We start from the raw sequence: 27,762 nt of genomic DNA, 5'->3' as shown, positions 1-27,762 counted from the left end.
AAGCTCAGAGATCACCAAGGACCCCACAGTCCTCCTCCTCCTCCTCCGTAGCACTGATGATGTTACCCAGATGGGTCATGAAACGTCCTCCAGAAAACCACCAAGCTCAGAGAGCACCAAGGACCCCACAGGCCCTTTCTTCTTCTTCCTCTTCCTCTTCTTCTTCTTCTTTCTTCTTCTTCCTCCTCTTTCCTTCTTCTTCCTCCTCCTCCTCCTCCTCCTCCTCCTCCTCCTCCTCCTCCTTCTTCTTCCTTCTTCTTCTTCATCTGACTTGGCATACACTGTCCAAATAGTCTGAATTTTGTAATCTATTCTTCTTCTTCTTCTTCTTCTTCTTCTTCTTCTTTCTTCTTTCTTCTTTCTTCTTTCTTCTTTCTTCTTCTTCCTCCTCTTTCCTTCTTCTTCCTCCTCCTCCTCCTCCTCCTCCTTCTTCTTCCTTCTTTCTTCTTCTTCTTCATCTGACTTGGCATACACTGTCCAAATAGTCTGAATTTTGTAATCTATTCTTCTTCTTCTTCTTCTTCTTCTTCTTCTTCTTCTTCTTCTTCTTCTTCTTCTTCTTCTTCTTTCTTCTTCTCCTCCTCCTCCTCCTCCTCCTTCCTCCTTCCTCCTTCCTCCTTCCTCCTCCTCCTCCTGGCAAGTCTCACTCCCTTCCACCACTGACCTTGTTGCCCAGTTGAGTCACGAAGGGTCTGCAAAAAAAAAACGATCTCGGGGAGCACCAAGGACCCCCCCCCGTCCTCCCCTCCCCCCTTCCCCACTCAGCGCCCTCCCCTCCCCTCCCCTGGCGGAGGAGTCCCGAAACATCTGCAAGAACCCCTCGCCCACCCACCCACCCACCCACCCATCCCGGCTCAGCCCCGCCGCCGGCAGCTGCACGGACCCTCTTCCGCTGGGATCCCCTCCGCGGCTTCCCAGCGGATCCCGCCTCTCGGATCGCCCAGGAAGCGCGGCGGGATTGTGCAAACTCCAAGGAAGGCGGGGCGATCCTCTTCCTCCGCCGCCGCCGCCGCCGGTCCTTGCGGAGCCCGAATCCTCCGGGCGCATCGCCGGTACCCAAGCGAGCCTTGGCATTATCAGGGAGGGAGGGAGGAAACCCCGCTCCCTACGACCCCACACCCCCTCCTCCCGCCCTTGCGACTCCCCTCCCCAGGGCTCTGCACGATGGGCGTTGTAGTCCTTCTCCCCCCCACCCCCCCAGCGAGGACTTCCAAACGCCAGCTTTGCGCAACCGGTGGCGGCAGCTGAGACCCCGCTACCGCCCCCAAACACTCCCCCCCCCGGGGGCTGTGGACGATGGGCGTTGTAGTCCTTCCTCCCCCCACCCCCCCGCGAGGACTTCCAAACGCCAGCTTTGCGCAACCGGTGGCGGCAGCTGAGACCCCGCTACCGCCCCCAAATACTTCCCCCCCGGGGGCTGTGCACGATGGGCGTTGTAGTCCTGCCTCCCCCCCCCCGCGAGGACTTCCAAACGCCAGCTTTGCGCAACCGGTGGCGGCAGCTGAGACCCCGCTACCGCCCCCAAACACTCCCCCCCCGGGGGCTGTGGACGATGGGCGTTGTAGTCCTTCCTCCCCCCACCCCCCCGCGAGGACTTCCAAACGCCAGCTTTGCGCAACCGGTGGCGGCAGCTGAGACCCCGCTACCGCCCCCAAACACTCCCCTCCCCCAAAACATTCCCCTCCCCCGGGGGCTGTGAACGATGGGCGTTGTAGTCCTTCCTCCCGCACCCACCCACCCACCCCCGGCGCGGACTTCCCAACGCCAGCCTTGCGCAACCGGCGGCGGCGGCAGCTGAGACCCCGCAGCCGCCCCCGCAGCTCCCGGGGAGGCGGTGGGTGGGTGGGTGGGTGGGAGGGGGCGGGGAGGGGGTGTGTCCTGGGCGGCTCCTCGCCCTCCAATCAGCGCGCCCGGGGGGCGGAGCCGGCGGCGGAGAAGTGGGGCAATTCCCGAAGCGGCCGAGCTTGCGATCGGTCGCTGAGCCGGGCGGAGGAGCGGCGCCTCGCTCTCCGCCTGCGATCCAAACTGCGGACGGGGGTTAGAGGCGGTGGGTGGGTGGGCTTTGGCCTTGCCGGGGGGGGGGAGGAAGCCCCCTTAGCCGGCTCTTTTCTCCCAGCTGCAGAGGCGACTATTTCCTACCGGCGCGATTGATGGGGCGAGGGGCCGTCCGGGCTTTCCCGGACGCCGGGGGGGTGGGGGCTGCTTGGAGGCAAGCCCGCGGGGCTGCCGGAACTGAACCCCGGCGTGCGCCCTAGCCCCGGGTGGGAAGGGGGGACACCCCCGAGGTCCTGTAGTCGGACCCCCTCACCCCGCCTTTCTCCAGCCTGCGCAGAACCGGCCGGCTGTCCCTCCACCAACCCCGCCTTCTCTCCCCCTTCGAAGCCCCGGGGATGCCGCCGCCGCTGCCCGCTGGCCCGGAGGAGCCTTCGCCTTGATGCGCCCGACGCTCCCGGAGACTGCTCCGCCAAGGTAGGACAGGGAAAGGTGGCGGCGGCTGCGGATGATGGGAGGTCTGGGGCTGGCAGTCCGGCGAAGGGAAGCTGGGGGAAGATGGCTTGTGCTAACCTGGTTAAGGCTGAACGGGCTTAGGGAAAGGGTAGCTGAGTTTGGTCGCTTTAAGACCTGTGGACTTCAACTCCCAGAATTCCCCAGCCAGCTTTGCTGGCTGGGGAATTCTGGGAGTTGAAGTCCACAGGTCTTAAAGCGAGCAAACTTGGACTTTCAGCTGTTTTTCAAAAGGCATCAATGCAGAAACCGGATTGAGCGTCTTGTGTGAAAAAGGCTGCCGGAGTTATGAGTCAGGAGTGAGTCACCTGTGGTTCCTTCCGCCCTTTCTTTTCCCTTTGACCTCTTCCCCTGGTCGTCCTTGCAGGGATGTTGTGTGCACCCAGGGAGGGATCTTGCACCTGGGGATCTCCGGGACGAGCCAAATGTGGAACGGGGGGGGGGAGCGAGGAGTTGCATCTTCACGGTTTTGAGCATGTGGGTTAGGAGGCTGGGTCCATCGTCCCCTTCCGACGGCCCCCTCCCACCTTGTTTGTGCCCCCACCCCTCTTGAATTCCGGTGTTGGACCTTAGCTCGACTCCAAAGGACGGCTTGGCCACCACTTAAGGCTGCACCTGTCCTTCCTGGGCTTCACCTGTTGTGCGAATGCAGCTGTGAAGTCTTCAAGAGACCTCAATGGGAGGGGAGGGGTCTCCTTAGATGGAGGGGGGAGGGTTTGGCTCTGGGGATGTGGGGTTGTTCTTGCTGAAGGATTCCCTTCTGGGCTGCTTCTGGCCTGGGGCCTGTGGGAGTGGGAGGGAGGCTGCTGCTGGTGGTGCTGTGGGGGGGGAACGGACCCCCGTATTGTGGTTGGGTTAAGGGTTTTCCGTCTTTAGAGTCAGTCCTATATCAATCTGTGACTATTTTATTTTATATTTTATATTTTATTTTATTTTAAAAAATATTTTTTTAAATTTTTCTATCTATCTATGTACCATATCTCTCTTCTCTCTCTCTCTCTTCTGTCTGTCTGTCTGTCTGTCTGTCTATCTATCTATCTATCTATCTATCTATCTATCTATCTATCATCTATCTATCATCTATCTATCTACCTATCTATCTATCTATCTATCTATCTATCTACATACCTACCTACCTACCTACCTACCATATTTCTCTCTCTCTCATCCATCCATCCATCCATCCATCCATCCAACCATCCATCCATCCATCCATCTATCTATCTATCTATCTATCTATCTATCTATCTATCTATCTATCTATCTATCTATCTATCTATCTACCGTATCTCTCTCTCCTCTCTCTCTCTCTTCTCTCTCTCTCTCTTCTATCTATCTATCTATCTATCTATCTATCTATCTATCTATCATCTATCTATCTATCTATCTATCTATCTATCTATCATCTATCTATCTATCTATCTATCTATCTATCTATCTATCTATCTACCTACCTACCTACCTACCTACCTACCTACCTACCTACCTACCTACCTACCTACCTACCGTATCTCTCTCTCTCTCTTCTCTCTCTCTCTTCTATCTATCTATCTATCTATCTATCTATCTATCTATCTATCTATCTATCTATCATCTATCATCTATCATCTATCATCTATCTATCATCTATCTATCTATCTATCTATCTATCTATCTATCTATCTACCTACCTACCTACCTACCTACCTACCTACCTACCTACCTACCTACCTACCTACCTACCTACCGTATCTCTCTCTCTCTCTTCTCTCTCTCTCTTCTATCTATCTATCTATCTATCTATCTATCTATCTATCTATCTATCTATCTATCTATCTATCTATCATCTTTCTTTCTTTCTTTCTTTCTTTCTTTCTTTCTGGGAGGTCTTATTATTTTTGGGGTGCAGGAGGAGGCCAGCATGGTCACCTCATGGTTGCTGTCATGTTGCAATAAATTTTTTTTTGTGGGGGGGGCTTATTTTTACCGCATGCGCTCAAAAGCCTGATTGGGCTTATTATCCAGGGAGGTCTTAGTTTTGGGGAAACAGTGTGTGTGTGTGTGTGTGTGATGTATCAGTGGTGGGGTCCTACTGGTTCGGCCCAGTTTGGCTGAACCAGTAGTAGTTTGCTGGCCTGGGATGGCACCACCCTCTTGATTTTCGGTTCTGCCCATGCGCAGAACAATTTTCATTGCACAAATTTAATTTCCCCCCATTTTTTAATGTTTTGCACATGCGCAGACCTATTTATGTGCAAATGCACACATGCGCAGAGAGCGTATATGGTGCGTGCGTGAGGAAAGCAAACATGTGCATGCAAAAAATTTACATGCACCGAACCGGCAGTAATGCCACTCCTGAAATTTATATATAATATGTATATATGTGTATGTATGTGTATATATAAGAGTGTGTGTGGGGGTGTGTGTGTGATATAATATATGTGGGTATATACATAATTTTGTATTTTATTTATTCATTCGTTCATTAATTCTGTCATGGTTCTGTAGTGTATATTGGAAGTGGAGACCCTTTGACAGCTGCATGCAATGAAATTTCATTTTAATGTACGCCAATCAGTGTACATTCAAGGTGACCATAAAGTGATTATTCTATTCTACTTTATTTAATTTTATTATTTTATTTTTAGCTCATCTTATTTTTTATTTGTTTAATTTATTTTTTTCTTGTTTGTTTTTATCTTATTTTCTTTTTTTTTTTTTGTTTCTTAATTTTTAATCGTATTACCTTATTTTATTTTTCATTTGGTTTATTTCTGGCTTCATGCCTGAGGCGGGACTAGAACTCCCCGTCTGCTGGGGATTGGCCCAAAATCATCCAGCTGGCTTTTGTGACTAAGGCAGGACTAGAACTCCCAGGCTCTTGCTTTCTAACCTGGTGCCGTAACCAGCAGACCAAAGCGATGAGCCTTCAGCCGAGATATTCCTTAAACAAATTTAGCTGGCTGTATAATGCAGGCTTATTGACTTATTGGGGATTAGAACTTCCCAAACCTTGCTAAGCAAGAGGGTGGTTAAATAATTTGCGCCTGGTTTTATGACCTTTTTATTGTGCCACAATTCTTAAGGAAATCACTGCAGTTGTTAGACGAATCACACGGTCAGTAAGCGAATCCCTTGTTTGTCGAAAACCGGCTGGGGAGTTTGCAAATCTTATGATCACACAACCGGTGGATGTTACGACCCTCAGTGGTGAATTTTGATCCTGAGATTGTGGGAATTTCTGCGGCGGCCGTTAGGTCCCTTTTTCAGTGCCGTTGTAACTTCAGACGGCCCCTGAATGGATGGTCGTAAAGCGAGGACTGCCTGCATTTTACAATCGCTTTTGGACCTGGAAAAAAAAATTGAAAGATTTGCAAGAGGACAAAAAGTTAAAAAAAAAAAAATCATTTTTGTCAGCTTGTGGATTTTATTTTGGTGCAGATAGGCTCAGCCCTCTATCCTGGCATCCAAAGTTGCTTTCTTTAGGATGAATAATTTTCTCGTCTCCCTGGTGGGTGTTTCTCCTTTCCTGCCTGCACATTTTCATTTTCATTTCATTTTATTATTTACTTCTATTTCTGTTCCTCTTTCTATTTCTATTTCATTCCATTCCATATTTTCTATTCTATTCTATTCTATTCTATTCTATTCTATTTCTATTCTATCTTATTCTATTCTATCTTATTCTATTCCATTCTATTCTATTCTATTCCATTCTATTCTATTGCAGTCCAGTCCAGTCCATTCTCTATTCTATTCTATTCTATTCTATTCCATTCTATTGCAGTCCAGTCCAGTCCATTCTCTATTCTATCTTATTCTATTCTATTCTATCTTATTCTATTCTATTCTTATTCTATTCTATTCCATTCTAGTCTATTCTATTCTATCTTATTCTATTCTATTCTATTGCAGTCCAGTCCTGTCCATTCTCTATTCTATTCTATTCTATCTTATTCTATTCTATTCTTATTCTATTCTATTCTTATTCTATTCTATTGCAGTCCAGTCCTGTCCATTCTCCTATTCTATTCTTATTCTTATTCTTATTCTTCTTATTCTTTCTTCAAGCATTTCTATTTTCATTCCATTCCATTTTTAATTTAACTTAAATAAAATTAACTTTGGGCGGCTTACAGCGTAATAAACATTAGAAGAAAACATTTCAATTGCTGAATGTAAAATGACAGAGCAGGCAAAATAGAAGCATTAATGGGAAAGAGGAGAAAAGGGAGGGAGTTGAATGAATGGGGAGAGGGTTGGGGGGGAGGGAGAGGGGATTAGTTTTTAATTTAATTGGTGAGTCAGACTTGCAGGCAGGGTCTGTTTCCCTTTGCCTCCCTTCTCTACAGGCAGTCCTCGACTTACGGCCACAGCGGAGCCCAAAACATCTGTTTGTTGAGACATTTGCTATGTGGGTTTTGCCTCATTTTAGTAAGTAATTGAATCAACTGCAAGTTGTTCAGTTAGTAACATGGTTGTTAAGTGAATCCGGCTTCCCCCATTGGTGTTGCTTGTCAGGAGGTCGCAAAAGTGGATCGTTACATGACCCCGGGACACTGCAGCCGTCATAAATATGAGCCAGTTGCCACGCGTCTGAATTTTGACCAGATTCTGCAACGGTTGTTAAGTGTCAATCACTTTTTTTTCATTTAGGATTGTTTGGAAAGTCAAATGATCACTAAATGTTGTAAATGGAGGACTGCCTGTACTTCCACCTGACCCAGATGCTGCAAGGACATTGGGAAAAATGCTCAAAAACAGCTGGAAGGGAGAGCTTATTGGTGTCATTATTACTCTGTTGCTCTGCATGCACGTTTTACGGCGTCTGCATTGGAGACAAATTCCTTATCTGTCGAATCGCTTGGCCAAATAAAATAATCTCCATCAATCCGAATAGAGCTGGAAGGGACCTTGGAGGTCTTCTAGTCCAACCCCCTTTACCATGCCGGACAAGGGGCTCTCCAGTCTCTTCTTAAAAGCTCCAGGGATGGAGCCCCCCACAACCTTTGAACCTCTTAGCTGCCCTTCTCTGCAAAGTCTCAACGTCTTTTCTGTAATGTGACAAAATTGGATACAGGATTCCAGATGTTTTACGAGGGGTAAAATCAATCAACTTACCTTTCCTAACTGGTTTGCAAATGTCAGCACCGGGGAGGGGTGGGGGGGGTTGCTGCCGGTTTTACTACTAGTTTGCAACCTGCACACATGCACTTTTCAATGTACATTGTTCTCCGGGCATGCGCAGAGCAATTTACAGTCAACTGCGTATGCGCAGTCACTAAAAAACCAAAAGGGTGGCGGCCCAGTGGCGGTGGGAAAACCAGTTCAGGGAGGGATTGGCAGGCCTGGGTCACTACTGGTTCTGCCACCCAACCCTTAATTCCACTACCGGTTTGGCCGAACGGGGCCGAACTGGCAGCAACCCACCTATGGTGAGCGTGCATTCATGCGCAGAGCCTCCAAAACAGGATGTCTGGGCAGGTGGGCGGAGCCTCCCTCTGCCATTGCTACCTGTTCCCCCAAACTGGATAGGATCCACTGAATTGCCCCACTGGCTTTATAAAGTGGTCCTAATACTTCACACGATTTTGATTCTGTGCCTCTGTTTAAACCGTTCTATTCTATTCTATTCTATTCTAATTCTATTCTATTCTATTCTTATTCTTATTCTTATTCTATTCTACTCTATTCTAATTCTACTCTATTCTATTTCTATTCTATTCTATTTCTATTCTATTCTACTCTATTCTAATTCTATTCTATTCTAATTCTATTCTACTTCTATTCTATTCTACTTCTATTCTATTCTTATTCTTATTATTCTATTCTACTCTATTCTAATTCTATTCTATTTCTATTCTATTCTACTCTATTCTAATTCTATTCTATTCTACTCTATTCTATTCCACTCTATTCTAATTCTATTCTACTCTATTCTAATTCTATTCTATTCTACTCTATTCTAAGTCTATTCTATTCTATTCTACTCTATTCTAATTCTATTCTAATTCTATTCTAATTCTATTCTATTCTATTCTATTCTACTCTATTCTAAGTCTATTCTATTCTATTCTACTCTATTCTAAGTCTATTCTACTCTATTCTATTCCACTCTATTCTAATTCTAGTCTACTCTATTCTAATTCTATTCTATTCTATTCTATTCTAATTCTATTCTAATTCTATTCTAATTCTATTCTATTCTAATTCTATTCTAATTCTATTCTATTCTAATTCTATTCTAATTCTATTCTATTCTATTCTTATTCTATTCTATTCTATTCTACTCTATTCTAATTCTATTCTATTCTATTCTTATTCTATTCTATTCTACTCTACTCTAATTCTATTCTAATTCTATTCTATTCTTATTCTATTCTATTCTATTCTATTCTAATTCTATTCTAATTCTATTCTAATTCTATTCTACTCTATTCTATTCTAATTCTATCCTACTCTACTCTATTCTATTCTATTCTATTCTACTCTGCTCTATTTTCTATTCCATTCCTATTCCATCCCCATCCCTATTTTAAAAAAATATTATTTCCGGCTTCCCAGCCAAGGTTTCCTGCCGTGGGACTCTGCTGTGGGGGCAGCCCATCCTCCCCTTGATTTGCTGCACAGGGAGCCTGGCTGAACGGGGGGGGGGGGGGGGGGGGGGGGGGAGCCGTGTGAGCCTCGTCTGGGTTGTGTGTGAGACCAGGGTGTGTGCAGTCTGCAGCTCGCAAGCCCCGTTGCAGCAGGTCAGTTATGCAAGTTCCAAGCTGGGTTTCCCCCCCCCCCCTCATTCCCCATCTTAGAATATGCAGCGAGTCCCAGCTGCCGTCTTTCAAGGGTTTTGGGGGGGCTGAAATCCTGCAAATTCCAACCTGGGGACCAAGGATTAAATTTATTCACGACCACATTTTTCTCTCTTCCTTTTTTTCCCCCCCGCTTCCGTTTTTTGCCAGCACCTGAGGTTGGAAATGGGTCACGCATTTCAATTCGGCTCACTCAGTAGAGCGACATCTTCCCTTGTGCCTTGCTTGTAACAGCTGGTCCTCACGTTACGACCTCGAACCGAGCCCAGCATGCCTGTTGCTAGGCGAGACAGCTCCTAAGTAACGGCCTCCTTTTAACTTGGCCTCGGTTTGCGTCCTTAACTTTGCCTGCTTTCGCGCCCTCTCTTCCCGCGGTTGTTAAGTGATTCGCCTGCAATTGTTAAAGCGGTTTAATCTGGTCGTTAAGCGAGCCTGGTGCTTTCCCCATGGACTTTGCTTGTCAGGAGGTCGCAAAAGGGGGGGGTCTCGTGGAGACACTGCAACCGTCATAAACATGAGTCGGTGGCCAAACATCCGAATTTTGAGACTGACTATATGGATTCTGCAAGTGTGGAAAAACCGTCTTGTTTTTCCAGTGACGTCGTAACTTTGAACCGTCACTAAACAGACTGTTTTGTGGCTGGTGGATAACATTTGTGCCTTTTTCATCGTGTGTGAAAGTGTCTCTTTTCGAAACTGTCAGGAAAAGCACGGAATTATTATTATTATTTTAAAAAAAAGATGCTATAACAACTTTGGGGCAAGGAGACCTTACAGGCAGATTAATTTCACCGCACGCAAGAAGTTGTTGTGATGTTTGTTGAACGCCTACACGCTGCTGTCGGCTTACTGCTGCTTGGAAAGGCCTGTGGCGGAGCCATAAGGGAAGCCAGAGGCCATTTAGTCTGACCCTTGGAAACCTGCAGAAAAAAGAACGAAATTAAACTTTCAGCTGAGGGGATTTTTCCAGGCTCTCTTTAACAACCTCAGCAATGGCGAACACACAACATTTGTTGTGTTTCTCAGTCTCTGCTACATTAAGATGGGTGGACTTCAATTCCCAGAATTCCCCATCCAGCCGACTGGGGAATTCTGGGAGTTGAAGTCCACCTCTTTGAAAGTTACCAGCCGGCTGGGGAATTCTGGGAGTTGAGGGCCAGCCATCTTAAAATTGTTATGGTTCACCAGATGTTCAGACAGCACATCACCATAACCCACAACTCCCCTGGACTGTGCATAGAGGTAGTCCTCAACATACAATGGTTCGCTTAGTGTCCGTTTCAAGTTGCAACGGCGCTGAAACAAGCGACATTTCTCACAGTTACGACCTCGGAAGCATCCCCAGGATCACCTGAGCAAAACTGACAAGTGACTCATAGTTACGACGGGGGGCAACGTCCCCGGGGTCACGGTGATACCCCCTTTTGCGACCTTGTTTACGAGCAAAGTCAACAATGAAGCCGGATTCACTTAACGGCCGGGTGACTGGCAGATGACTGCAGCGGTTCACTTAACAACGGCAGCGAGGAAGGTCGTAAAGTGGAGCAAAACTCAATTCGCTGGCTCACTTAGCAGCCAAAGTTTGAGGCCCCACCGTGGGGCTGCCTGCTGGCTGGGGAATTGACGTCCTCCCATTCGAAAGTTGTCAGGATGGAGAAATCTACCTCTTGTGACTTTTTTAGTGCTAAAAAATATAGATTTTTACCTATTAGGAAGTTTTTCCATAATATTTAAAAAAGAAAAAGAAAAAGAAGGAGGCAGCTGCAAACTTATCCTCATTATTTCTTGTCCTACTTTTGGTAGCCATGGAAAAGGGTTTTCGGCTTCCTTCCCTGGGGGTTTCTTTTATATAATCTGAATCTGGGTATATAATTTCTCAGCTCAAGTTTGCTTTTCCCTCGGCTGAAGCTCTCCAGATCCTCAGCTGCCAGAAACATCTGCCTGGATGTCCAGTCAACCTGCCCTAACTGGGCAATACAAGCATTTTTTTGTGTGTGGGGGGGAAATGCACGCCCAGAATGGCAGAATGTGGAAGATAGAATAAGATGAGAAGGGACCTTGGAGGTTCCTCTAACCCAACCTTCTGCTCAATCAGGAGGCTCTGTGCCATTTCAGAAAAAATGGTTCTCTCTTTTTGAAAGCCTCCAGTGATGGAGCACCCGCAATTTCTGGAAACAAGCCATTCCACTAAAAAACAGAATTAACAGAGTTGGAAGGGACCTTGGAGGTCTTCTAGTCCAACCCCCTGCTCAAGCAGGAGACTCTGTAGAGTCTATACCATTTCAGACAACTAGCTGTCCAGCCTCTTGCTCAAAACCTCCAGTGATGGAGCACCCACAACTTCTGGAGGGAAACAGTTCCACTGGCTAATTGTTCTCACTGTCAGGAAATTCCTCCTTAATTTCAGGTTGCTTCTCTCCTTGCTTAGTTTCCACCCATTTCTTCTTGTCCTGCCTTGAGGTGCCTTGGAGAATAGTTTGATTCCCTCTTCTTTGTGGCAACCCCTGAGATATTGGAAGACTGCTATCCTGTCTCCCCTGGTCCTTCTTTTCATTAAACTAGACATGCCCAGTTCCTGCAACCGTTCTTCACATGGTTTATTCTCCAGTCCCCTAATCCTCTTTGTTGCTCTTCTCTGCACTCTTTCTAGAGTCTCCACATCTTTTCTACATCGTGGGGACCAAAACTGGATGCAAATATTCCAAGTGTGGCCTTTCCAAGGCCTTATAAAGCGGTATTAACTCTTCACGTGATCTTGATTCAATCCCTCTGTTTATGCAGCCTAGGATTGAATTGGCTTTTTTGGCTGCTGCTGCACATGGCTGGCTCCTATTTAAGGGATTGTGCTGCAGAACTCTGAAGATCTTTCTCATAGTTACCGATAATCTTTGTTGCTCTTCTCTGCACTCTTTCCAGAGTCTCAACCTCTTTCTGCATCATGGTGGCCAGAAGTGAATGTCATATTTCTATGAAGGGCTCCGGGTATAACTTCACTAATAGGACCAGGGGAATAATAATAATAATAATAATAATTGGAGATAATTATTATTATTATACAATTGTATCACAGCGGCCAGTTCTTTCGCCGGATTTGGCATTGGTTACTAGTCGGGCCCCACCCAGGGGCCTAGGACGTCGTAACGTATTTTCGTAATATGCGTGCAGATCCAAGCAGTGCGGCTTTTTGCATTTGACTGATGGTGATTTTGTCAATTTTTAACTGTTTTAAATGTAATTCCAGTGCTTTTGGAATAGCACCCAGTGTGCCAATTACCACTGGAATTATCACTGCTGGTTTGTGCCATAGTCGTTGAATTTCGATTTTTAAGTCCTGGTATTTTGCGATTTTTTCATGTTCCTTCTCGGCGACCCTGCTATCACCTGGTATTGCGATGTCTATGCTTGTGACCTTATTTTTCTCAACCAGTGTGATGTCTGGTGTATTATGCGCGAGTATTTTGTCGGTTTGTATACGGAAATCCCACAAGATCTTGACCATCTGATTTTCTGTGACTTTTTCAGGCTGATGTTCCCACCAGTTTGTTGCTGTTTTAATATTATAATTTTTGCACAAATTCCAATGGATCATTTGTGCTACTGAATTGTGCCGCAATTTATAATCAGTCTGCGTGATTTTTTTACAGCAGCTGAGTATGTGATCAACAGTTTCATCAGCTTCTTTGCAAAGTCTGCATTTGGCATCATCAGAGGATTTTTCGATTTTGGCCTTAATGGCATTTGTGCGGATAGCTTGTTCTTGCGCAGCCAGGATTAGTGACTCTGTTTCTTTCTTTAATGTACCTGTTTTTAACCATAACCAAGTTTGTTCACTGTCCACTTTATCTTTTATTTTTTCCAGAAATTGGCCATGCAGTGCTTTGTTCTGCCAACTCTCCATTCTTGATTTTATCACATCTTTTCTGTATTCTTGTTTCGTCTGTTGGGCCTTCAGTAGATTTTTGTTCTTTACTTCGATTAATAGATGTTCTTGACTTTCTTTTAAATAATCAGCCAATCCATGTTTTTCTTCTTCAACTGTTTGCTTCACTTGTAATAATCCTCTGCCACCTGATTTTCGGGGCAGGTACAGTCTATCAGTATCACCACGTGGATGTAAACTGTAGTGCATTGTCATTAGTTTCCTGGTTTTTCGGTCCAAAAGGTCCAAATCAGCTTGTGTCCAGTTAACTATACCAGCTGTGTATCTTATAACTGGTATTGCCCAGGTATTTATGGCCTTGATTGTATTTCCACCATTCAATTTAGATTTTAAAATTTTCCTAACTCTGTTGGTGTACTCTCGCCTGACAATAGTTTTTACTTCTCCATGCTTGATGTTATCCAACTGCAGAATGCCTAAGTATTTGTAGGCTTCATTTTCATTGCATTTAATTAATTGGCCATTGGGCATTTCAATTCCCTCACATGCAGTGATTTTGCCCCTTTTTATGGATACAGTGGCGCATTTTTCATGCCAAACTGCATTGAAATATCGGTGCTGAATACTCGGACTGTGTTTGTCAATGATTGGATTTCTATTTCTGACTTTCCATAGAGTTTCAAATCATCCATATATAGTAAATGTGAAATTTTTTCAGCTTCTTTGGCTGTTTGGTAGCCTAATTTCATTTTTTTTAAGATTACTGATAGTGGGATCATTGCGATGATGAAGAGAAGAGGTGAAAGTGAATCACCCTGGAAAATTCCTCGCTTGATATTAACCATTCCGTAGCTCTCATTCCCTACTGCCAACTCAGTTCTCCATTGTTTCATCGCCTTTTCAGTAAAGGATGTAATATTTTTGCTAATGCCAGTTGTTTCTAAGCATTTTATGATCCAACTATGTGGCAGTGAGTCAAATGCCTTTTTGTAATCAATCCAGACCATATTCAAGTTCGTTTTTCTGTTCTTACAATTTTCTAATATCATTTTATCAATTAGAAGCTGATCTTTTGTGCCCCTGCTCCTTCTTTTGTTGCCTTTTTGCTCTACTGGCAAGATGTTGTTTGTTTCCAAATAATCCATCATGTTATCTGCAATAATGCCTGTGAGTAATTTGAAGGATGTTGGCAAGCATGTTATTGGTCTGTAGTTTTCAGGTGTTGTTCCTTTAGTTGCATCTTTCTGAATCAAGTATGTTTTTCCAGTTGTCAACCATTCATCAATTTGGCCCTTTTGTAAAATTTCATTCAGTTGCCTGGCCAATATTGCATGTAAACTGGTCAGATATTTGAGCCAGAAACCATGTAATTGGTCCTTTCCAGGTGATGTCCAATTCTTTACCTTTTTAACTCGATTTTTGACCATCTCAGTTGTTATTTCTAATACTTGCATTTGTTTGTTGCCAATGCTTTTCTCAAAGTCATGTATCCACTTTGCTTCCTTGTTGTAGTCCTTTGCATTTTCCCACAATTCTTTCCAGAATTCAACTGTGGCCTGTTTTTCTGGTTTTTCACTTTTGGTGTCACCATTCACATTAAGACTTTGATAAAAACGCCGTTGGTCTGATCGAAATTGCTGATTTTGTTTATATTGGATGATTCGTGCCTCATATCTTTCAATTTTTCTAGCTGTTGCTGTTATCTGCTGTTTTACAATCTCTACAGCTTCATTGATGTTTCTTGTATCCAATCTATATCTCCTGATTAGCCAATCTATGATTTTGTTGTTTTTAAGCCGTTGCTCATGCATGTTCTTTAAGTTACTAGCATCTGCCCTTAATTTTTTGATTTTTTGTTCTAGACGGATTTTCCACTTTGGCTTTGATGCTTTTTCTGTTGTGTGACTAGGTACTTTAATTTTAATGCCTAGTTCATTAGTGACTATTACAGCTGCGCTGTACATTAACTGGTTTGTTTCCAAGATGGATCCCGGTTCAATTGTTGAAAACACTGCATTAACCATTTTCATGATAGGGGCCAAAATTTTCTTAGGCACAGTTTTTAGTGATGGTAAACGTTGCCTTTCCTCATTAAGCAGAAAATGCTCCATGATCTTATCCTTCAATTCTTTTTGTTTTTGAGTTAGTTCATCAGTTGGTTCAGTGATAACTGGTTCTAGTGGTGGTGATGTTATTTCCTCCCCAAGAGCTTCTTTTGGGAGTTCTACTATAGTGTCTTTAGTTGTGTCTTGAATATCAGTTATTTCCGCTTGTGATATTGTTTTTTGGGTTTTGCAATTTGCCTGAATTTCCTCAAGTTCAACTTCACTAAACACTTTATTCCGTATAATAAATCGCCTTTGATCTGCTAGTCGTTGTTCACTAACATTTGAATCTGGATATTGTTGTTTCCATAATTCATACATTCGCTTTAAATATCCTCTTTTTTCTGGCTCTGAGTTGTAGTAACAGGCCATTATGGCACGGTTTTCATCTGCACTATATTTTTGTCGTTTTGTTGGCTGGTCCACTTGTAGCCCACTTGTCGACGGATGTCCAGGGACCCCAACATCCGCCGCGGCCCTTGTTAACCCGCGCGACGACCGATGCGGTATGGAATTCTTATTCGTTTTTTTCACCATATTGTATGGGTTGGCGGGGGGTTTTTTACGGGACCAGATGCCAACCTGATCCCAACCTTCCTCCTTTCTCATCCGGGCTTGGGACCGGCAACGGCGGAGTTTTATTATTATTATTATTACTGTTGTTGTTGTACAATTGTATCACAGCGGCCAGTTGTTTCGCCGGATTTGGCATTGGTTACTAGTCGGGCCCCACCCAGGGGCCTAGGACGTCGTAACGTATTTTCGTAATATGCGTGCAGATCCAAGCAGTGCGGCTTTTTGCATTTGACTGATGGGGATTTTGCCAATTTTTAACTGTTTTAAATGTAATTCCAGTGCTTTTGGAATAGCACCCAGTGTGCCAATTACCACTGGAATTACCACTGCTGGTTTGTGCCATAGTCGTTGAATTTCGATTTTTAAGTCCTGGTATCTTGCGATTTTTTCATGTTCCTTCTCGGCGACCCTCCTATCACCTGGTATTGCGATGTCTATGATTGTGACCTTATTTTTCTCAACCAGTGTGATGTCTGGTGTATTATGCGCCAGTATTTTGTCTGTTTGTATACGGAAATCCTGTTTTTGTGATGATGATGATGATGATGATGATGATGATGATGATGATGATGTTGTTGTTGTGACCATTCTTGGTGATAGCGATGCTTCTTCTAATGCAGCTCAGAAGTGCGTTAGCTCTTCTTACAGTTGTGTTGTGGGTCGCTGGGGATCCCCGAGTCGTCCTTAAATGTAGACTTTCCAAGCCATGAGACCCTCCCCACCGACACAACTTGGATGCGTGCCTTGTGTTTTCCTTCTGCACTTCTACAGTTAGTACTTGACCTCCCACCATTCATTTAGCAAATGTTTGAAGTTACGATGGTGCTGGAAAAAGTGAATTACAACTGGGTTTTTTTGGCCTTAGAACCCTTACCCGATGCCTGTGGTCATGTGGCCAAATTTGGAGGCTCAGCAATTGCTTAATTTATGGTATTGGGGGGAAAAAAACCCAGAAAAATAGATTTATTCAGTAAGCCAGTGTTTCTCAACCTTGGCAACTTGAAGATGTCTGGACTTCAACTCCCAGAATGCCCCAGCCAGCGAATGCGTTTAATTACAGTGTTTTGCACGAGTATAAACGTTGCTTCTCTTTCTGCATCTATAACTATTTTTGTCTGGTTATCCCAAATTATTTCCCCCCCCAAATATGTTAGAACAGTGTTTCTCAACCTTGGCAACTTGAAGATGTCTGGACTTCAACTCCCAGGATTCCCCAGCCAGCGAATGCTGGCTGGGGAATTCTGGGAGTTGAAGTCCGGACATCTTCAAGTTGCCAAATTACAGTAAGCCAAGCACAATGTGGGAATGTTTTGTTCTGCCCCACAAAAATGGCAGTTAGCAAATGCATTAGGTGCAGGCAGTCCTCAACTTACAACCGTTGGCTTAGAGTCTATGTGAAGTTATAGCAGGACTGACTTAGAACCGGTCCTCGCTGTTATGACAATTGCAGCATCCGTGATCTCTATGTCTGATCTTCCCAGCCAGTTTGGGAAAGCTGAGTTGGTTTAATGACCAAAGGTGGTAGAAATCAGGCACGACTCCGTGACCATTTCGCTTAGGGATGGAAGCCCCGGCTTCCGATGGTTGGTTTGTCGTATCTCGAGGACTGTAATGCCTTCCGTTTCTCCCTCTGCAAGGACATCGTGTGCTCTCAGGCCCAGCCTGCCAACCAGCCGAGATTAGCCTGCAGTCGAGTGTGGTTGCCATGGGTATTTGGATAAGCAGCCCATCAATCATGTCAGCCAGATCATTAATAAAAATGTGGAATAATTCTGCCCTCGAGACAGATTCTCTCCCCCCCCCCCCCCGGCAGGATCCCCGTGGCTGGCTCCTACGCTCCGATTTGAGATAGGGCTGCGAATGTTGGCTCCCTGCGGTCAGCCGGCCGGCCACACGCCGCGCAAGCTGCCCTTTGCGACGCCGGGTTGAAGGTGTTGATTTCGCATGATCTCGCATGACTTCACTTGATGTGCAGCCTCTGCCAGCTTTCGATATTTCGATGGAGGCTGAAGGTGGGTGGGGGGGAGAGAAGTGACGGACAGGAGATTCAGTTGCTGATTAGGGAAGGAGGAAGGAGTGGGGGAGTCAAGCGAGGAAGCAGCCTAGAATCAGCACGTAGTCACAAAGGGACTAAATCCGAACCCTCTTGAATTCACCCCCATTTAGCACAATACAGGTAGTCCTTGAGTTACGTGACCGTTTAGTGACCGTTCAAAGCTACAGTGGCACTGAAAAAAAGGTGACTCGCGGCCGTTTTTCACACTTACGACCTTTACACGTCCCTGTGGTCACGTGATCAAAATTCAGACTCTTGGCAGCTGACTCATATTTATGACGGTTGCAGTGTCCCCGGGGTTGTGTGATCCCCTTTGGCGACCTTCCAACAAGCAAAGACAACGGGGAAGCTGGATTCACTTAACAACCGGATTGCTAACTTATTAGCCACAGTGATCCACTTAACAACCTGGGCAAGGAAGGGTTGTTAAATGGGCCAAAACTCCGCTTAACCACTGTCTCGCTTATCCATGGAAATGTTGGGGGTCCGTTATGCTCGTAGGTCGAGGCTACCTGTATGTGGATAGTCCTCGGCTTATGACCACAACCGGCAGCAGAATTTCATAGGCTGGGCCAGGCAGTGTTTGCTGGAGTTTCACCCTGTTTTATGACCATTTTACGACCCGTTTTTTGTTAAGCGAATCACCGCAGTCGTTAAGTGAATCACACAATCGTTAAATGAACCTGGCTTCCTACATTTGGTGGCAAGTGGCGATTAAATGACCCCGGGAACCTTCGGCCGTCATAAATACGTTTCACTCGCCACGCATTCAGATTTCGAGCTTGTGACTGCGATGGCTTTGAAAAGCAGCCGTAAGTCCCTTTTTCACTGCCGCCGTAACTTCAGTCGCTACCATGGAATGGTTGTAAGTCGAGGACATCCTGCATTTAGGGCATCCACCAGGAGTCCCCGTCAGAGTCCCCAAATCTCTGTTGCTAAGCGAGACAGAGTGGTTGAGTTTTGCCCCGTTTTGAGACCTTTCTTGCCACGGTTGTTAAGTGAAGCACTGCAGTCGTTAAGGTAGTCACCCGTCCGTTAAGTGAATCTGGCTTTGCTTGCCGGAAGGTCTCCAAAAGGGATCCCATAACCCTGGGGGCACTGCGACCGTCATAAATATGAGTCAGTTGGCAAGCATTTGACTTTTGATCACATGCCCACGTGGAGGCTGCAACGGTCGTAAGTGCAAAAAACGGCCATAAGTCACTTTTTTCAGTGCTGTTTTAACTTTGAATGGTCACTAAACAAAGGGTCGTAATTCAAGGACTATTATGGTGCTAGATAAGGGCTAAGAGAGTTCAAGAGGGTTGGGATTTAGTCCGTTTGTGGCTACCTACGGATGCTAGGCTGGTTCCTCTCTTGACTCCGCCACTCCTTCTCCTCCCTCAACCGACAGTCGAATCTCCTGTCCGTCGCTTCTCTCCCCGCCTTCAGCCTCCATCGAAGCATAGGAAACTGGCAGAGGGAGGACATGTGAAGTCATGTGAGATCATGCGAAATCATGCAAAGCCTTCAACGCGGTTTCACAAAGTGCAGCTTGCACGATCGTTAAACGAGGAACCACCTGGGCTGATTGCTATTTTCTGGCAGAGTGCAAAGAAATCCACCCCTCGTGCCTGCCTGACTTGCTGGACTAAACCCCTTTTTCCTTGTTTTTGTGCACAACGTTAGCCCCGTAGTGAACCAAGGTTGGGTTCCCACACCGCACATTAACCACATACCTACATACTTTGAGAGAGAAATGAAAAACCCTCGGTCGGCTTAGCAATTCTGGAAATGCACTCGTGGCTTTTTTTTGCAAACAATGTTTGTGTGGCTAAACTTGTGGCTTGGAGAGAGAGAGAGAGAGAGCTCTTCAGAAATTGTGCGAAAGAAAGAGGAGATAAAAATCAATACCACCGAAGTCTGCAAGATAAAAAAACATGTTATGCATATCTGGCTCTGGAGAAAATCCAAAGAAATCAGAACTTTGTTTCTTTTAAGCCCCTTTTTAATGATTCCCCCCCACCCACATGTCTCTTTTTGTGGCGGGCTACTCGCGTGCGTTGAGAAAACCTTGGAAGGGGAGAAAGCGATCGGTGAAACGAGCCGTAAGGGAAGGGATTTGACGCTGTGTCAAATCAACACAAGTGTTGCGGTGACTCTAATAACTTTTACGAAGTTGGCACATTGTGGTTGAATTTTACTCACAGCCCACAAGAGTGACAGAGACGAGAGAGAGAGAGAGGGAGGGAATGAGAGAGAGAGCGAAAGAGAGAGAGAGAGAGAGAGAGGGAGGGAGGGAGGGAGAGAATGAGAGGGCGAGAGAGCGAAAGAGAGAGAGAGAGAGAGAGAGAGAGAGATCTTATTGGTGGCAGAAAAATCATGGTTGCAAAAAGATAGAAAGATTCCCCTTTTTAGCTATAGAAGCCAGATTGTGGAGGGTGGTTTTTTCTGGTGGGGTTTGTTTTTTTGGATATTCAGATCCCCTTCCAAAAATACGCCCTTCTGTGTGCTAAAACGAGCAGAGCCGATAAACATTTTGGAAAATTCTGCTTTTATTTTTGGTGTGTCTGAACATGCTTGAACCAAGCCCTATCTGTGGAAATTATGATTCAGTGCGTTTATGCAAATCCAGAAAGTAGATTAATTCTATTAATGCTGAAGATCGGATGGGGACCCGGAAGAGTTGGCGGGGTGTAATCGAGAATGTAATCTTGGTGGAATCTCATCAATATAAATCAAAGTTTCAATTCTGTGTGAGTCGCCTTCATGGTGAACTTATGCCACCCCTGCTGGAAATGGCACAGAGAGCCATCTCTCTGGGCACACCAGCTATCGCCTGTTCCTCTTCCATGTTCCAGTGTACACATGTGCACCGGCCAGCTCATCTTCACATCCGTGGGAACGCCGGAAACTGGAAGACCAGCTCCCTGGCGCGCATACATGCACCGGGAAGCTGAGCTTCCGGTTTCTGGTGCCTTCATGCGTGCTGGCCAGCTGGTCTTCACACACTCACGTGTGCCAGAAACCCAGGTTCGCCTGGTGCGCCAGTTGCGGCCCTACCTGAACCGGGAGGCTCTCACAACAGTCACTCGAGCCCTTGTGATCTCTAGGCTGGAATACTGCAATGTGCTCTACATGGGGCTGCCCTTGAAGAGCATCCGGCGACTTCAGCTAGTCCAGAACGCGGCCGCGCGAGTGATCATGGGCGCACCACGGTTCGCCCATATAACACCAATCCTCCGTGAGCTGCGCTGGCTACCTGTTGATCGTCGGGTGCACTTCAAGGTCTTACTTACCACCTATAAAGCGCTCCATGGTAGTGGATCTGACTATTTGAGAGACCGCCTCCTGCCAATTACCTCCCTGCGTCCCATCAGATCGCACAGAGTAGGCCTCCTCCGAATTCCATCCGCCAGTCAGTGCCGACTGGCGACTACGCGGAGGAGAGCCTTCTCAGTTGCTGCTCCGACATTATGGAACAACCTCCCCGTGGAGATCCGTACCCTCACCACAGTCCAGGCCTTCCGCACAGCCCTTAAGAACTGGCTATCCCGTCAGGCCTGGGGATAGGTTACTCTCACCCCGCCCGAATGTTGAGTGAATGTTGTGTTTTTATGATCAATTTTCTTTTAATCACGATTCTTTTCTTTTTAAGTCTTGTCTTGCACTCCCTTCCCTTCACTGTTGTAAGCCGCCCTGAGTCCCCTCAGGGAAAAGGGCGGCATATAAATTTCCAATAAAATCCTAAAATCCAATAAAAAAAAAGACCAAGAAGCTCAGGTTCCCAGCACACGCATGTGCGCCAGGAAGCTGCTGTTCCAGTTTTTGACACTGCCGCACATGCACGCTGGGAATGGGTCTTCCGGTTTTGGGGGTCTTCCCCCCTCCTCTTGTGACCAGTGACAACAACAATAATAACCACTTGAACATCACTGTCATTGACAAATTTGTCATCAGTCAATTTCAAATGGCAGCTGTACTTGGACCAGCTGACATCCTGCGACGATATCTGTAACACCATCCATCATCCACATCTGCTCTCTCTCCCGTGTCCTTGGGAGGGACTCCAGGGGTGGACAAGAAGGCCATATCCAGTCTGAACATCTGGCTTGCGGTGCGACAAACCACACTAATAATGGAAACCATTTCTTTGCTCTGCGCCAAGAGAGCCAGAAATCCTCCTCTTGAAAGATTGAGCGTCTGACTTTTGTAACCAGAAATGTTGAGTTTTGGATGGTGTGGGGTTAAGAGAGATTGGGGGGGGAGGGGGATACCCTTCCCCTAGATTCCCCCGCCCCCCCCCAACATGTCCCACAGGCTGTCAGTTTGTTTCTGCGTCTCTTGCAGTCAGTGGGACCAATCCAATCTTCCCTTGTAGGTTATCATCCGTTTCCGTCACGCATGTTTGAAGCATCTGGACAGGGTGTAGCTTACTGCAGAAGGAAAGCTGTGTGTGTGTGTGTGTGTGTGTGTGTGTGTGTGTGTGTGCGTGCAGGTGGATAAATTGTCAGGGGTTTTTGCACGCTCATCAGAAGAGAGGCTGGGTTTGTGCAACAGGGCAGTTTCAAGAGTGGAACCTGGGCAGCTACGTCCCCTGATCGGGAGCCACCGAGATGATCCTTTTGGGGATTCCAGGCATCCTGTAAAATACGTCACTCAAACGTCTTGGCCAACTTCTTAACTGAGAGAAGCTCATCATTGAGTGAGGGTTAAAAAGGGGGGGGGGATGAGGGTCTATGGAGGTTCTTGGTCATCCTGGTTGCCCCAAAGATGCTTTTTTCTCTCATGGCCTTCAGAAAAGCTGTCAAAACCTGGCTATTCCAGCCTCATTGTTGAGGTCCAGCCCCGACCAAACCGAATGTATCTGTGTTGTTTTTAACTTGTCTATTTTTTATTTTTATTTTCTTTCTTTGTTTTTATTTTTCCCTTCGCTATAAGCCGCCCGGAGTCCTCCGGGATTGGGCGGCCTATAAATAAAATTAAACTCAAACTTAAACTCAAACTTGTTGTTTTGGGGAAAACAAAACAGCCACGTCAGAAGCGGGGGGCACCAGAGAGGGCAGCAATGGCTAATCTTTTCTGGACCAAGTGTCCAAAGTGCGTGTGTGTGTGTGCACCCGAACCCCTCCAAATGCAATGCGTATGCCCCCGCCACATTCCCCCCCCCCATGCATGCCCCACGCCCTGCACAGAGGTGGGTTCTGGCCGCCATTCCTACCCCTCTAACTGTGAGAGCAAATTGGAGACTGGGCACCCTCCCTGTAGTTTGTGGGTTAGGCTGGTCTCCCCTTCACCCCAGGCAGACAGGCGATGCGCTCCGCATTCAACAGCAGGAATTAGTGAGGGGGATCTTGGAGTCCTAGTGGAGAACCATTTAAATAGGAGCCAGCCGTGGGCAGCAGCTGCCCAAAAATGCCAACACAGTTCTAGGCTGCATCAACCGAGGGAGGGAATCAAGATCACGAGAAGGGTTAATACCAGAGGTGTGTTTCTTCTGGCTCGGCTGAACTGGTAGTGGTGTGCCGACCTGGGTCACAGAACCAGCAGCGACCCAGGCTGGACAGACCTCTAAACTGGTACCCCAGTTGCCACCATCTTTTTCTTTTTTTTAGTTCTGCTCATGCTGGTCCTTTGCATCCTTTGAGAGGGTCCTGGAGGCCACTTGGAGGTTTTATTTGTGTCCTCAGGAGGGTCACCTGAGTGGTGCAAATGGTTCCTGTAGTCTGCAATTTTTCCCTCTGGAAATCCCTTCCTACTCCCACCCACCCCCCATTCAAAGGGTCTTCGTCCCAAATTGCGTAGCTAAAAAAGTCTGTACAGATTCTCTGTCCTCCAGATCCTGGTTTTTCCAACGGTGCTTTGTTTTCAGGAGGCAACTGGACAGTGGTGGGTTTCAAAAAAATTTCGAACCTACTCTGTGGGTGTGGCCTCCTTTGTGGGAGTGGCTTGCCGGCCATGTGTTCTCCCTCCCTCCCTCCCTCCCTCTCTCTCTCCCTCTCTCTCTCTCCTTCCTTTTATCTCTGTCCCTTTTTCCTTTTTTTTCTTTCATCTCTCTCTCTCTTTTTTTCTTTTTTATTTCTTTCTTTCTTCCTTTCTTTTTCTTTCTCTGTGAATCTCTGTCTCTCTCTCTCTCTCTCTCTCTCTCCTTTTGTCTCTCTGTCCCTTTTTCCTTTTTTTCTTTCATCCCTCTCTCACTTTTTCTTTTTTCTTTTTTTCTTTCTTCCTTTCTTTCTCTTTCTCTCTCTGTGTGACTCTGTCTGTCTGTCTGTCTGTGTGTGTCAGTGATGGGTTTCAAAAAGCTCTTCTGTAGGTGTGGCCTGCTTTCCGGGTCCACTGGTGGAACCTCTTCTAACCGGATTGGTAGATTTGACGAACCGGTTCTACCGAACTGGTGCGAACTGGTAGGAACCCACCTCTGCAACTGGACTTTCTGTTTTTTTTTTCTTTGAAGATGTTTCGCTTCTCATCCAAGAAGCTTCTTCTGCTCCGATTTGGATGGTGGGGGAGGGAAGGGTGGATGCTCCTTGCAGACAGTATTTGAGGAGCTGCCATAAAAAAGGGGGGGGGTCTCCACCTGTTCTCCAAAGTGTGTGTGTGTGTGTGTGTGTGTGTGTGTGTGTGTGTCTACACGTTTGAAGCCTGTTTGCAATTCTATCCTAACTCAGCGGAGTGAGGCAGCCAATTAATTTAAAGAAGCAAATAACAAATTAAGCCAGCATTGAGTGAGTGAGTTGGAAGCTCAGCCCAGGTCTCCCCAGTACGGGTAGTCCTTGACTTACGACAACAACGGTGCCCCAGAATTTCTGTGGTTAAGCGAGACGTTGGATAAGTGAGCTTTGCCCCATTTTACGACCTTTCTTGCATCGGTTTGTTAAGTGAATCACCGCAGTTGTTAGGAGAGTAACGTGGTTATTAAGCGCATCCAGCTTTCCCCGCTGACCTGGCTTGACAGAAGGTCGCAAAAGGGATCACGGGACACCGTGACCGTCATAAGTATGAGTCAGTTGCCGAGGGCCTGAATTTCGATCATGTGACCGTGGAGATAATGCAACCGTCTTAAGTGTGGAAAACAGTCCTAAGTTACTTTTTTCAGCGCTGTTGCAACTCTGAACGGTCACTAAACAAAGCGTTGTAAGTCAGGGACTAGCTGTGTTGTTAAATGCGCTTTCAACAGCGAAACCCCTGGAGTCTCAGCTGAGGAAGCCCCAGTGGCTGGGGACGCTGGAGGAGAGTTCACGGCCTGGGAGCCAGGACCAGCCATGGGGGCCCACTAGGAGGACGGTGGGCATTTTGGGAAAGGGCTTCTTTGGCCTGGCGAGTTGGAAGAAGAGCATGAAGCTGGCAAACGGAGTTGAGCCACTGGCTTTGAGGAGATTCTGTCCCTCGGCTCTCTCTCCTTCTTTGTAGGTTTTCCCCCCTCCTTCCCTTCTGCAATTCATCAAACCAAGGAGAGGTTTCACCCGAAAAGAACGGAAAGCAGGCGGGGGAAACGTCCCTTGGCCGGAGGGGGAAGCCAAGTCCTTGTGAAGGGGAGACTTGGTAGCCAAAATTGGGAAGCAGCTTTTCCATTGGAAAGAGGCAGGCTTCCTCCTCCTCCTCCTCTTCTCCTTCCTCTCCCCCCTCCTCCTCCTCCCTGCAAACTCCTCACCCTTCTAGCATTGATGATGTTACTTAGATCAGTCATGAAACATCTGCAAGGAAACCACCAAGCTCAGAGACCACCTCCCACCTCCCCTGAAAATGACTTCACTGATGAAGTTGCCTAGTTGGGTTATGAAACGTCTGCAAGGAAGCTACCAAGCTCAGAAAGCACCAAGGATTCCCCCACTCCCACTCATCCTTGTCCTCCTCCCTTCCTCCCCCTCCTTTTCCTCCTCCCCCTCCTTTTCTTCCCCCTCACCCTTCTCCTCCTCCTCCTCCTCCTCCTCCTCTTCTCCTTCCTCTCCCCCCTCCTCCTCCTGCTGGCAATCCTCTTTCCCTTCTAGCCCTGATGATGTTCCCTAGTTGGGTCCAGAGAACTACCAAGCTCAGAGAGCACTAAGGACTTCACACTTCTGTTCCTCCTCCTCCTCCTCCTCCTCCCATCTGTAAACCCCACTCCCTGCTAGCACTGATGATGTTCCCTAGTTCGCACATTAAATTTCTGCAAGAAAATCACCCAGCTCAGAGAGCTCCATAGTTCCCCTCCTCCTCCTCCTCTCTACAACCCCCCTCCCTTCCAGCACACACTTCAACTCCAAGCCACAGAAATCTCTCCCCCCCCTCACTTTTTGGGGGCTCTTCCAGTCTTTCCTTTCCAGGCTCTTGATGGGGAAACGCTGCGTGGGGGGCGGCGCGAGACTTTGCTACTGGCCTCCTTGACATCCACTTAGGAAGGTCAACACAAGAGCCAAACAAAAATGATGAATCTGGGCGCAGCCATCGCTGCACTCTCAGCCCACTTTGCAAGCGCTCTTCACACACAACACACACACACACACACACACACACACACACACACAGTCAGGCAGGCAGGCTTCGTCTTACAGTCTTTTGGTGCAGTCGTGCCCCTTACACAGCCTGACTTATTTTCCCCTGCCGAATGTGCCACCTTGGCCTCTTCACCAGGCCCAGGAAATGGCTGGTGACACCTCCTGCCAACTCGCTGAAGACCCTGTTGATGGGGGGGGAGAATTGCTGGCTTGCATGGCGGCCAGAGATGGCGGGAGGAACAGTGGCACCATCTGTCACTCGGACAAGGCCATGCCTGCCCCTCTGGCCGCCAATTTTATCACTCGTGGGGGAGCCAACCCCTCTTGGCACGGGCAATAGCAATAGCAATAGCAGTGAGACTTATATACCGCTTCACAGGGCTTTCAGCCCTCTCTAAGCGGTTTACAGAGTCAGCATATCGCCCCCACAGTCTGGGTCCTCATTTCACCCACCTCGGAAGGATGGAAGGCTGAGTCAACCTTGAGCCGGTGAGATTTGAACCGCCGAACTGCAGATAACAGTCAGCTGAAGCGGCCTGCAGTGCTGCACCCTAACCACTGCGCCACCTTGGCACCTAAAGGCCGGTCCAGGGAGGTGAGCTCATGCCTCCCCCTGCCTCTTGGCCCCTCTTCTCAGGGCTATTTAGGGTTTGGGGGTTGAGGCTGCCAAGGTGGGAGGTGGGTAAGTTGAGGGGCGAGGGAGGTGACCTGCGTGTGTCCTTGGTGCTCTGGATTAGGGGGGGGTGTCTCCAAACGTGGGAACTTTAAAACTTCAACTCCCAGAATGCTTTTTCAAAAGGCAACTGGACTTCCTTTTTTCTTGAGGATGTTTCACTTCTCGCCCGAAAAACTTCTTCAGTTCTGACTGAATGGTGGAGGATGGAAGGATTTATACTCCTTGCAGCCAAGAGGTTTGCACACCCATCTGCGCTGATTCGGGTGACCCTGAAGGGACAGATAAAGCCCCCATTGGACTCAACAACTCTCAGAGCGCTAATGAGGACTGCAAGGAATACAAATCCTTCCATCCTCCACCATTCAGTCAGAACTGAAGAAGCTCCTTGGATGAGAAGCGAAAGTCCAGTTGCCTTTCGGGAGGAAAAAAGCATCTTTAGGTCTGGCCTACAATGTGACATTTTTTCCCCCCATCGTTCAAAAGCTGTTTTCACTTTGTGCGTGAACCGCGTTCCTTTTCTGGTGCTTTTGAATTTTAATTGTGGAGGAGGAGAGCTGGATTAATCACCGGTGGCTGGAAGACAGAAGGGCACCTGGTGGCGCCTTTTCCGACCGGCCAGTTTTCTTCCAAAGCGGAAACTCAACGCAAGCTGCACCTTTGGAAGAAAGCTGGCCAGTCGGAAAAGGTGCTAACAAGATCCTTCTGAACTCTTACGAGGAGGAG

At 47.0% G+C, this 27,762-nt stretch overlaps 1 protein-coding gene across 4 annotated transcripts in view; it reads left to right on the top strand.

The window, feature by feature from the left end:
* The first annotated feature begins 868 nt into the window (after positions 1-868).
* Positions 869-27,762, top strand: part of IL1RAP (interleukin 1 receptor accessory protein) — a 68,653-nt gene continuing 41,759 nt past the window's right edge. The window contains exons 1-2 of one of the 4 annotated variants that reach the window (XM_032238394.1): positions 869-1,080; positions 2,383-2,469. In XM_032238394.1, coding sequence (XP_032094285.1) covers positions 2,435-2,469 — 35 coding nt within the window. In that variant the 5' untranslated portion in view covers positions 869-1,080; positions 2,383-2,434. Of the gene's footprint in view, positions 1,081-1,955; positions 2,038-2,323; positions 2,470-27,762 lie in introns of those variants that run through there. The other 3 variants (XM_032238396.1, XM_032238393.1, XM_032238395.1) reach the window with 3 other exon arrangements.

This window comes from Thamnophis elegans, unplaced genomic scaffold, assembly GCF_009769535.1.
Source record: "Thamnophis elegans isolate rThaEle1 unplaced genomic scaffold, rThaEle1.pri scaffold_150_arrow_ctg1, whole genome shotgun sequence".
NCBI classification, from domain to species: Eukaryota; Metazoa; Chordata; class Lepidosauria; order Squamata; family Colubridae; genus Thamnophis; species Thamnophis elegans.
This window is presented reverse-complemented; position numbering and strand designations above follow the sequence as displayed.